A 12,947-nucleotide genomic window follows, 5' to 3' on the forward strand; every position below is an offset into this window, starting at 1 on the left:
TGGAAATATTTGCATAATGCACCCAAATGTGCATGCAAAGAAAGAAGGCGTGGCTTCAGTAACCGCAAAGACGACTTACAGAGACACAAGATTCTTAGACTGTAATTTAAAACTGCTTTATTCCTTCCATAAAGACAGTAGTTAATCACACAGATCTAAGGAGCAGGTACTGAGTGTCTACATGAGGTGAAGGTTTTTGAGCGTGTAGGTAAAACAGAAGTCCCATATTGAGGCCAAAGCAGAAAGGTTGACTGGAGTTCTGCCAACTCCTCCATCACAGGGGAGAAGAGAAAGCCAGAAACACCTCAAGAAAACATTTGGAGCATGTTCCCAAGGGTTTCTAAGACTGAAGTAATTAAATTACCTGCCTGTGTGTGTGAGACTGTTTGTGTGCGTGTCCGTATGTATGATGGACCTCCCCACTAATTAGTAGGCCTGTGGAAAAAATGTTTTAGGCTTTTTGCTTGACCAGATGGTCACAAACACACATGTATGCACTTATGAGCACTCACACACACTTCACCACCCTTATGTGCAGGACGATTTATGGTCAAAAGGTCAAAAAGAACTGTGTGTGCATCCTGCCTGCGTGTCCTTAGTGTCATTTAGCTCTGTGCAAGTGTCTCGGCTATTCCACCCATTTGTGAATCAGTATGTGAGTGTGAGTGTGTGTGTGTGTAGGTGAGACAAAGTGTGTAAGTGTATTCAGGCTTTTCCTGCTGCCAGTGCCGCAGTCATACGATACTGATTTATCGTCACCGTTGCCATGGCCACCCCAGATTGGAACACCAACCCCACAGAAACCGTGAGAACTTGAAACCACATCGCTCTGCCCTCAGATGATTGACAGGCTGAGTCATGGCATGGGACGAGGCCGGACAGCGGCGGATAAATGCAACAGGAGTTCATTCATATGTACTGTATTTTGCTGTCAAGTACGAGTTCATATTTGGTGACAGATCTGAGGTGCCAGGTAGCAATCACTGCAGTGCTAAACTGTTAGGAAAGTACAAAAGTTTCTAATCAAGTTGAGATGGAAAATTGACAGTGACACAGTGAATAAAAACCTGAACTAATGGAGTCATTATTATGGTCTTGAGGCTCTTTGTTATGGAAGGTGGACGGGGCCAAAAGTCTTTAAATGGAACTTGTGAAATTTGACTGTCAACATGCACTGTTTGTTCGCATTAATGCGACAATGAAATTGCTGTATTTGAGACTATATTTGCATATGCAACACGATGGTACATTGGTATATACGTAATCAAACATCAGACGTCATGTTTATTCATGAAGGATGTCATAATGGTATGCATGTATGCAAACATCAGATGTTATATTTGTTCATGAGGGATAAGGCTCATAAGTACGCTGTGTGTGATGTCAGTCTTATGTCCTTTTTAATTGTTAATTCAATGTTCTTTCTCAGGTAGAAAAGTCTTAATTTACATTGTGACATTAATTAATTTACTCCAGCACAGTAGATATCAGTAAAGCAATGACACAATAAACTAAAGAAAAGATTAATATGTGGGTAAATCTAGATGTAAATCTGCTTTAAAAATACTTCATGTTCGAACACAGCCAGAATGGGCACGTGCTAAGAGACATGTTCAAATTCATTGTCTTAACACGGTAAAACTATGCGCCTTTACACGTACTGAAGAAAATAAGGCACTTACAAAGTACAGAGGGCCAGACAAAAAAAAGAATGAAGTACAGCCACACATCCTAAACATTATATGTGTTGGCATGTGAATTGTGTACTGGCCATCTGGCTAAAGATATATCCAATATTTCAACCTGCTTGTCATGAAGACTTAACCTCAGTAAAGCCAGTAAACCTGCTAAATATCACACTGTATGTGCAATGATACCAGAAAGGGACATGACGTAACTATCTGTAAAGCAATGTTTACAGGAATCACAACGGAATTACATCATAAGGCACAACTTTTCATCCCAGGAAAGTATTTCCACCTCAAAAAGAACAATTTAAATAATAAATTGACTTTTACTGAATAATTAATGTAGAAAATGTAATCTTCACATTCCAAGTGATTCTAAAACCGCAATTTCTGCTATTTAAAAAAAAAAAAGAGAGGGGCAAAGAGAAATCATTTCTGAGGTATTCATCATATTGCGACAAATGTTGTCGATAGAACTTTGACATGGGAAAATTTTTTGAAACAACCTGAGGCTCCTGGTCTTTTTACAGTTTTCACCCATTTTTTCACCCACCAGATAGAAAATATTTTTTAAAAGAAAGTTTTTGTTTTCAATACAAGTGGCATACTGACAGTTACCAAAAAATCCATTCTGACTTGAAAAAAGAAAAAATCTTGGTTACAGCGAGGAACTTACAGTACAATGGAAGTGAATGTGATCAATTTGTTAAAAGTATGTTAAAATACTCACTTACGCCACAAGGCATAAATAATGTTTTATCCAATTTGAAAACTTCCTTAACTTTCATAAAAACCCTAAAACAACCATAATAAATGATAAAAAAATAACTTTATAGGTCAAATAATACACACAAGAAGAATTAATGCAGGTGTTTTCATTAAATTATAAGCTTTACATTTCTGCTTGTAAATCTTCAAAAAAATTGGCCCCTTTTACTTCCATTGTAGGTGCCTCACTGTAACCTCGAGGACAAATCCAAATTATGTTTTGTGGTAATCAACACTATGCCACAAATGCTGTCAATTGTATTAACTTGTATTAAACCCAGAATATTCCTTTAAGTCTGATGCATTCATAGATCTCTTAGAAGTAATAGCACACCTTTTCTCAACAAGCCGCACGGTTTGAGAAATAATTCATGTCTATAGCCTGTAGCACAAAGCAATAAGTTATGCACCAAAGTTTAATACTTAAAGTTAGAGATTTGTTCAAATCCCTAAGTATGAGAAATAGTAATAATGATGCTGTGCAAAGCTTAATTTAAATCTGTGTGTGTGTGAGAACTTACTGTATGGCACACATTCGTACTGAACCTCAAGGTATTTGTACGTTCCAGGACACGGGTCAGGAAAAACATCAGGGCCAGCAATGACCGCACACTGAGTTCGGTTGTTACACCTGAGAGACAAAAGAGAGAACGATATATATATATGCAGACAGATAGAGCAAGGCTATTTGTTCAGTTCATTCAATATCAATCTGACATTAGGCATATGAACCGTATGTACTGGTTCAATATGTACGATAAAAGTTAAATGAGCCCTAAAATACCATTTTCATCAAATGAAAAAAAAAAGACACTTTTACTCAACAATATCAATGGAGCTGAAAGACTCAAAATGTGGGCTCCCCAAAGAGCCCAGGAACACATGCTGTTGTTCAAATGTAATTCATATGTAGGTCGTATGTACATGTAGGGCTGAAAATACAGAGCAGAACGAATTCAGGCACAAAAAAAGCAGAGCAAAAGACAGTTTTGACATATCCTGCTTGGCAGGAACACATGCACACACATACGGATGACCACCACATGACATATCTGTCATATTTCATGATTATTACGCCCTATAGAAATACGAATGGACACACACACACAAAACACAACTGACACATGTGCAAACACACACAAGAATCTTAAAGCGTCGTTATATCTCCCTCAACGAGTAACCATGGAAACCTTCCAGTCCAACCCCACGGGGCACTTAAAATACACACACAAACACACTTTTTAAGTTTCCAAGCTTAGCTTCCCAAAATCATTATACGACGGACTCAAGTGTGTGTGCATGTTTTGCATCTTACTTTTCAAACTGTCAGACAGTGGAATATTGTATAGGATTGGTATCTTGGCATTTGTGTATAAGTATAGATGCAGGTATGTTAATTGTGTGTGTGTGTGTGTGTGTGTGTGTGTGTGTGCTTGAGCCCTAATTGCTGTGCTGAGTGAGTGTGACAGTCATACTCCCAGAGTGCTGTGGGGCATCTCTGGTTTCCGGGGCGACAGCTCTTGTGTGGCAGTGTGCAACACCCAGATATGACCTAAATTAGGAGGAGAGGAGCGAAGAGGAGATTCTTTTGTCTTTTTCTTTAAAGGTAAGATTTGCATGCACAAAACACCCATTAGCCTCCTCAATGCCCCCACCTATAAAAATGTTGTCTCGGGTCTTGTGTGTTTAAGATTTGTGTTCACAGTTGTTGTTCAGACAGACTGTAGTGAGGAGATGACTGAATGAACTGGGGCAGTGCGTGTCAAATGAATATATCAGCATCATCCAGATGTACAGAGACCTTGAAAAACATCACCTGACTGAGATATCCGAAGGTTTCTAACAGCATGTGTGTGAATAATTGCAAACACACAGGATATCATTTTTAGTAATCATTTGATGACATGGGTGCTATAAGTATTTTTTATAGTTATGAGCGTGCTTGTAGCTCAACAATGGAGTATGATGCTAGCAATGCCAAGATGATGGACTCAATTGTTGTCACTGACAGCAATAAATATATATCTGTGATCAATTCAAAAACCATCTGCTTTGAGAAAGAATTCCACATTGTCCCACTTTGAATCAATCATTGAATAAAGATGTAAAATGTCAATGACAGAAAGATCAAATAGACTTAAAAACCCATGAAAAGGTTTGACGACACACGCAGTTTTCTTTCCAGTGTTTACAAATGATGAAACGGTGAGTTGGGAACATACTGAAGGGTTTGTTCCTTTTGAAAACAGTCAGGAGTTTTTAGTTTACGTCACAGCTTGGCAAAACCACAAATCCCGTTCCCTCACAATCAGTAGAAGGTTGGGAAGGGAAATCTCTAATCAATAAATATATAAGCATGAGCAGCACACCAACGAATATGAATGAACTTGCATTGAATTTGCTACAGTACATGCTTTTGCTAGTTTTATTTATTAGAAATGTGTAAATGTACATGCATATACTGAAATATACTGAATATAATATATATATATATATATACTGAAAGTATACTTTTATTGACGTATAAATGACTCTAATTTTGATTTAATTGGTGATTAAGGGCAAATACCACAATGTCCTGGTCATATTCGACTCTAAATTCAAAAGAAATAATAAGAAATGAGATATTATATAAGACAACAGATATATTATATGCAACATTATATTTATTTAATTAATGGCATTATTGGCATGACAATTAAGCACATTCACCCCCAACTTCTCTTTCTGTAATGTGAAAAAATGTCATTTTATTACAGTAATACTGTAATTAAACACCTTGTGTATTTACATAATGATGTTTTTATTAAAATCAGCCTATATTACGTACAAATTCAATACAAATACTACTGTGATGTACTGTATACTTACAATTGTACTTTACAAATATACTGCAATTGAAAACAAAATGTTTTATTTTTTTATTTTTTGCATTACAGTAATAAGAATTGTCTTTTTCACACTGCAGAATTGGGGATGAATATGATATTGGATGAAATTTTTAACAAAAGCAACAGTATTTCCACATGCAATGTAACATGATCAATAATTTGAGAAACTCAAATCTCCTGACCAATCACAGGCTCTCTTGCCGTTTTCATTTCTGGAACAACTGTTTAGCATGCAACATTTGAAATCAGTTCTATTCGCTCTGCTCTGAATTGCATCAGACCTGCTGGTTGAAATCTCTTTGTGTAATATATTATGTCTGCCAATAGATCTTGGATAAGGGGCTCCCAAACAATCACCTTCCAATTACCTCCCCTCATTGATTAGAGCATTAGCCTGCCATGGCACACACACACGCACTCCGTGAATACATTAGCCCAAACTGAGTGAGATGTAAAGGTCAGACAAAATGAGAGAGAGCGAGTGACAGAGAGAGAGAGAGCGAGAGCGGGAGATGAGGTGGAGAATGATAAATGATGTGTGATTCCAGCCACAGCTTCTATAAAAAGCAGCCGAGCAAGACCGAGAAGAGAGAAAAAAGGCAAAATCTTTTTCTTGTCTTCCGTTTCATGGAACGTTTCCTAATTCCTCTATGGGAATTACACACCGCTACAATCTGAGCACATTAGCAGTTCAGAGTTATAGAAACTGAAAAATCTATCTCTCATGTGTTGATGAAAGTGGCCTGCCAGCGTGTAATCATCTAAATCGAGTCTCACAAGAGAATGTGAGCAGGTATATGTGCGTGTGTGTATGAAAGAGAACTCATAACTGGTCATTTCCACCACATTGACTCTGGGCCATGGTCTATGGCATTGCTAATTGGATCTTACAGTCTGGTCTACCCTGAAGCCGTGTGTGTGTGTGTGTGTGTGTGTGTGTGTGTGTGTGCGTGTGTGTGTGTGTGTGTGGCAGGTGGTATAACAGGCAACCTCAGGGCAGGATATGGTGCTCTCTCGCTTACACGTTTCCACTGATTACACACACACACACACACTGGGAGTCATTCTGAATGAAGAAAAACCTGTATAACCAAATCTGTCCAGTTAAAAACATACAGTAGAAGCCGGCACTTTTATGAATCTTTTATGAGCGCGAGACATGCCGTTACGCAGCATGACACATCCGTTCATGGTTGGCGATTATTCTCACGCATAGTCCATTTCCCTACATCTTTCTTCTTGTGCCATGGGGTGCCAGGTTGTCGTCGCCAGTCAAAGTCAAGGTCAGAGAGATAGCAGGCTGTGCTCTCGACATTAGCCGGAACCGAAATGATAATGTTTCTTGTGATGATGCAGAAGCTAATGGGGTTTTGTTCTGCGTGGGTTCTGTTTTTCTCCGTAGCTCGGCTTCATCTGTGCAGTTTGGAGGCAAAGAATTCATTTGTCCTGCCAAACAACTCTGAAAAATGCAAACAGGATGGCTAATATGTTTGGGCTGTTATGTAATGTGGACAATCTCAAATGACTATATCTGATTAATTCCACACGCTGTGTAAAAAAAAAAAGCGCTGCACAAATATACGCTCGCATTGTTCTGCAACACCTGTTTTTGATGCAAATGTCTTTTCCCTGTTTTTTTATTACGCTCTTATGTGCTAATTATGCCTACAAATCAAAGTGTTGACAGTTTCGTGCTCAACTGAAACCTAACACACAGGCCACGTACACACTGCAAAGTTTTGGGAGTGACAACCACATTTAAATGTGGGAATACATACTCTAAATTATTATTCCATGTGTGTACGGAATGCAGGATTCACTCCAAGTTGCAACAGTTGACATGGTGATAACTCAATAGCAGCATTACCGCATTACCAACTAGCTGCTGAGTTTGGGTCTGTACACACTACTCTGATTTAATGAAACTGCGATTGTCACTGCCTGAATGTTTCAGCTGTGCATTTGGTTGTAAAATATGGTCATATTGAAAAGGTTCATTGTAAAGTAAATATTAAGCATTCTGTCAGACACATGCTACTATGTGCTAAATTAAATTTATATTTTATTTTTTAATATAAAATAAATACTTTATATTTAATATTCTAAAATATTGTTTGAATATTCCAAGCATATGTGACGAGATTCTCAAAATCCTATGGCCAGTATTATTTTAGTATTTGTATATACTATTACAGTATTTCTTAAAATTTTGAATTAGCTTTCATTTTTATTTTAGTTTAAGTTTTAGTAATTTTGTTGTGTGCTTTTGTCATTTTTTTTATATTTCTGTTTAATTTAATCTGTTCAAAGTTTTTCATGATTTTAGCATTTTCAACATTAACATTTTTTTTTTCAGTTAGTTGCCAGTACAAGTTTTTTTAAGTTTCATTTTTTATCTAATATTTATAATTTAGCTTTATTTCAAATTTTTTTTTAAATGTAATATTTTATCTTTTAGTTAACAATAACAAGACTTATATGTTATGGCCTCCTATCATTCATATTCAATAGCCAACAATATGATTATTTTCTAAAAATAGAACTAATTGTATAAAACAGTTTCTTTGTGCTTGAGAAATCTTATTAAGCATGAAAAAACTAATTATGTAAAGAATGTTGAGAGTAGATCCTGTCTCCGTTGAAAACCTAAACGCTATAATTTCCTCTTCATCGTGTCATTTAATGTGAAATAATATAAAACAATATTATTTACCTCCCTATTCTTTTAAAATAAATAAACAGTGTGATGGCAGGAATCAAAATTCACAGGCGCAGTTAAATTCAATGAAATTAAATCCTGTGTTCATATAAATGTGACTGATCCAGTGTGAATCTGCAAACCAGTACACAGTTTATCACAGCACAATTGTGTGTGTAATCCAAGTTCTTCTGTATTTTTTTTATATATTTTAAATCAAATTAAATTGGAATTTGTTTCTATGACTGGCTACCTGCACATAAAAATGCACATCATTTTTTTTAAATATTGCATGAAAACATTTTTATTACAGTAGGTTTATAATTTCACCAGATGTTGCAGACACAAATGGTTCTTCTTGATGTAATGACTCATTTAGCTGTAGTGTGTACCTAGCCATACACTGACACATACACACACACATTAATACAACCTGTGCGACGACAATAGAGCACAAAGCATGTGAATGTATCTCTCTACCTGAGGCTCATAATCTTGTAGGCATCAGGCAGATAGCAGCGAGTGTTCTCCATTTGAGCAGGGTCCGAGTCACAGATCTTGTCATCTGTGCGCCCATAATTGGCGCTCTCGATCATAATGACATCGGTGCCCGGGCAGCGCAGTTCGATCGGATAACCCTCACACGACAGCTCTCGACGCACCACAGCCATCGGCACTGGAGCACGACTTAAAACTGCGAAGAGAGAGAGAGAGAGAGAAATATATTACATTGAACAAACTATGAAACAAATTTCAACATAAACACAATGTTCTTCATCTTTCATTCACACGCTCTCTCTCTCTCTCAAACATAAAATAATCCGCTTTTGGATTGTGTTAGAGAGAGACGGCATGTAGAAAAAGGAATGGTTATTGTGAGCAAAACTATTCTTCATTATACAATAGAAAGATCTCATATCTGCATCCAAAAGTCACATCTATCTAGTTATCATGCCCTCAGTAATAACCTTTCTTTAAATCACACACACACACAGACACTTAAATCAAAAATTACATTCTTTACCGCCACCCTTTTCCTGTTACCGTAGCAACACACTCCTTTCCCCGCATGACGTATAGCCATAGACAAACACCGACACAATAAACTGCATTCTAATGCGTACACAGACACAGACAGAGACAGATTCAGACACCCTTACACACACTCGCTCTTATGAAATTAATCTCAGGGATGTGAATGACACTTGACTGTGTGCATGAGTTAATTTCATATTCTGCTGCTGCCTCTGATTAGCATACGTACTGACAGCAGAGATGTTAGGACTGGGCAATGTGGCCAAAAATATTATGACAATATCATATGATGTCAATATTTAACACAATATTCATTTACCATTAATGGGGATTGGGGAAGGAAATGCTTTCCACATGTTTGTTAGGCCTTGAGAATGAATGTAAAGATAATGTTTATTTTAATTTAATTTCATGAAATATCTTTTATTTTCTCCTAAATTTTGTTTTCCATTTAATTTTTTATTTTATTTGGGGTTTTTTTATTCTGTTTTATGATTCAATACAATCATAACTAATTTACAACAAAACATTGCATTATTTTTTGTCAAATTAGATGCTGCACAACAGCACTGTATAACTGTATAAATGAATGGGAAAAAAATACCTTGGTTGCATGATATTCCTTAAAGGGGTCATGAACTGAGAAATCAAAATTCCGTTGATCTTTTGACATACAAGATGTCATTGTACTATAAAAACATCCTGCAAGTTTCAGAACTCAAAACTTGCTTTTTAGTTTAAAAACAGCTTATATTGAAGCCAATCTGCCAAAACGACAGGTTGTGGAATGTGCCACTTTATGACTTAATAGTGTGGCTAAGCCCCGCCTCCGCAGAAGAAGATCAACGCCTGCTTCGACATCACTGCCTGTTTAGCTCCGCCCACGATTCTACATCACTGCCTGTTTAGCTCCTCCCACCGAATCTACATCATTGCCTGTTTAGCCCCGCCCACCGATTCTACATCACTGCCTGTTTAGCTCCGCCCACCGATTCACACATTTACTGTAAATAACGAGAGAGGCAAACGCAGGTCTACACAGAAATCAAACTATAAAGATGCTCCGAAGACAATAAGACAAGTGTGAGTAACTGTGTTTATTATGTGGTCACTATTGCTTTGTCTGTTATTACAGATCGTATACTGAGTATTTAACCTAAATCACAGCAGCGTCCATCTGTGAAGGCTGTAGGCTGTCAAACAAACACAACTGTTAGTCAATCACAGCAGTGGGCGTTTACTTCCAAGTCGACAATCCACCACGTCTATTCAAACAGAGCGTTCTGATGAGGGGGTCAAAACAGGACAGAAAATAGCCTATTACTTATAAATTATGATGTTTTAATGTAAAACTTTTGATAACATTATAAGTGGACCTCAGAGAACAGCACAAAATAATAAAAAAAGGCAGTTCATGACCCCTTTACAAATAATAATATTATTATTACTTGAGAATTATATTTAAGTATACAGTAGTAACATATTTCTGTCATCATTTCTTCAAGTGAAACCGGACTTCAGGTTGTCATGAAGGTCTTTCAGTTTTACTTTCAGTTCCAGTGTGTATTTGATGGTAGTTTTTCTCAGATGAAAGTCAAAAGTGACTCTCAGAGCAGCTCTGGAGATGAAGTTCATGTGTTCATGTCCTCATGTATTGAGACACAGACACCGAAACACCGTGAGCGTCATGTTTTGTTTGAGTTTGTGTGTCAAGACGAAACCGCGCCATTCATTCACACAAGAGAGTTATTAGCGGCATGCACTGACCGGCTGCTTTCACTTTTATTTCTGCTGCTAGATTAATCCACATCGAGTAAAAATGTCCAGAGCTTATCACTGTTATCCACATCAATTTTATCACGATCTCACAATGTGATATTGTTTATCGCCCAGCCCTAAGAGATGCCAAATCATCATCCAGTCAGGATCCAGTATTTAACCATCGCCATCACAATCATTTCCATTGAGATTTGACAGCACACACACACACACACACACACACAAGAATATATATTGTAGGGCTGCACAATTTGGCCAAAATATTGTCATTATGTATCAATATTAATATATTATATATAATTTAACATATGACTCGCTGAAGAAGCGTCTCACATTAGCCATGGAGTTCCTCTCTGACGCGAGTACCTAAAGCAGGAAGGACACACACAGAGCAAGCAAAGAGAATGTTAATGTTACAGCTAAAGGTCACTTTTGTTGCACACAGTGTTGCAATTAAAAAATAACCGGAAATCAAAAGTGACCCTGTTTATTTTCTTAATAAATGTCACTGGTGTTCCCGTGCAAAAGATGCATCCTTGCACATTATTCAAAAAAAATTTATTTTTATAATCGCTTATCAAATAGTAATAATGTTCTTCTTTCCAAACCAACTGAGAACATTCAGCACAGGACGTGTTCTTGTGCTCAAAGACAGCTAGATGGAGAGCAACAGAAGAAAACCGAACGCAAAGATCTCAAGCAGCGTCAAGTATGACCAACTTTTAACTTCATATGTGGCGCTCATGGTCCAAAAGACTTCTATTAGCATGTGTGCATAGTCCAACAATTAACAAAATACTACAGATAAACACAAAAGCACGTTGTCTTGTGTTTGTACCTCTGACAAACTGCGGACTGTGGGCCAGTGACGGGTTTATGTAATATATTCTGTGCGGCCAATGTTAAATGAGTTGTGAATGTTGTCATGTTGTCAATAACCATCAAATGTTAAACATAGAATATTTCTGAAATTAAGGAACATTTTTTTTTTTTAAATAAGTTTTGCAGCTCAAAAAGCAGAGAAACTGATCCAGCTGAACCCAGATGTAATGATCACTCGTATCTCTTGACAGTCTAGCTGGTCTCTGAATCATGTCTGTGTAATGAAGTCGATGATGCTGAAAAACGAATCCATAATATTTAATAGAGATTATTGACTGTTGTGGGTGTTTGACCATGCAACCATTTAATCATCCGACAAAAAAAGAAAACGTGTGGGTGTTTCTTTAACTTCGGGCACTTTTAAAGCGCCTAGAGTTTAAAATATGTCACACATGAAAATCATATTAAAAGTGCCTTGAAATTTCATAATTGTTTCAGCTAAGTTTTTATCTATACCAATTTTGTTTTATTATTGTTGCAGACTTTCAATCTTAAACTATGAAATCCATTACAAATGTAAAAATATTATTATGTCTACTTAGGATACACAAATGCTAGCTTTGTCAACCATTTTCTAAAAACTAATAATAATAATAACAATAATTTCCGCCACACTGCTATTAAACACAATAAATAATATAAGATGTGTTGAAAATTACATTGTGTTACACTCTGTTGGACATATTACAAAAAAAAATCGAGAGTGTTAAAAGTGTATTTTAGGGCAGTTTACTTTCTAAACGTCCACATATCCGAAGTGCCCATAGCAGTGCAATGTGTAACAGAGGCATGACAGCATAGGATATAAATCCTGTAACAATACTCTTGAGAATTGCGCAGCTAATGCCTCCTACAGCAGCTTAATGCATCTGTCCTCTTTCCCTCTACCACACACACACACACACACACACACAGAGAGAGAGATAGTTATATATGGCCTACCTTCTCTGAACATCTTTACCTTATTAAAAATAAAGCACTATACAGCCACTGTCTCATTAAACTTACATAAACACTCAACAATGCCACTCAGTCATTAGAAACACACAATCGCATACTCTGTCTTCCTCCGAATGCACATAAACACACACAAAGCTCTCTTTCTTTGTCTGAGTGATTGATGGCTGCTTAACTAAAGTGAACAGGAGGTTTTCGAGCAGATGCCCTACATTATAAACAGGGACATATGGAAAAATGCCCACAGTA

The 12,947-nt window shown here is 36.9% G+C and overlaps 1 protein-coding gene across 1 annotated transcript in view; it reads right to left on the reverse strand.

Moving 5' to 3' along the window:
- The window catches only part of LOC107750472 (adhesion G protein-coupled receptor L3-like), a 74,619-nt gene extending 61,923 nt beyond the window's left edge, over positions 1 to 12,696 (reverse strand). Inside the window, exons 1-3 of the mRNA XM_016565839.1 lie at positions 12,684 to 12,696; positions 8,526 to 8,739; positions 2,978 to 3,087 (exon numbers count right to left, since the gene is read on the reverse strand). Of these exons, the coding sequence (XP_016421325.1) occupies positions 2,978 to 3,087; positions 8,526 to 8,739; positions 12,684 to 12,696 (337 nt within the window). The remainder of the gene's footprint in view (positions 1 to 2,977; positions 3,088 to 8,525; positions 8,740 to 12,683) is intronic.
- Positions 12,697 to 12,947: the final 251 nt, after the last annotated feature.

The sequence above is a fragment of the Sinocyclocheilus rhinocerous genome, unplaced genomic scaffold (assembly GCF_001515625.1).
Source record: "Sinocyclocheilus rhinocerous isolate Xijiao unplaced genomic scaffold, SAMN03320098_v1.1 scaffold1, whole genome shotgun sequence".
In the NCBI taxonomy this organism is placed as follows: Eukaryota; Metazoa; Chordata; class Actinopteri; order Cypriniformes; family Cyprinidae; genus Sinocyclocheilus; species Sinocyclocheilus rhinocerous.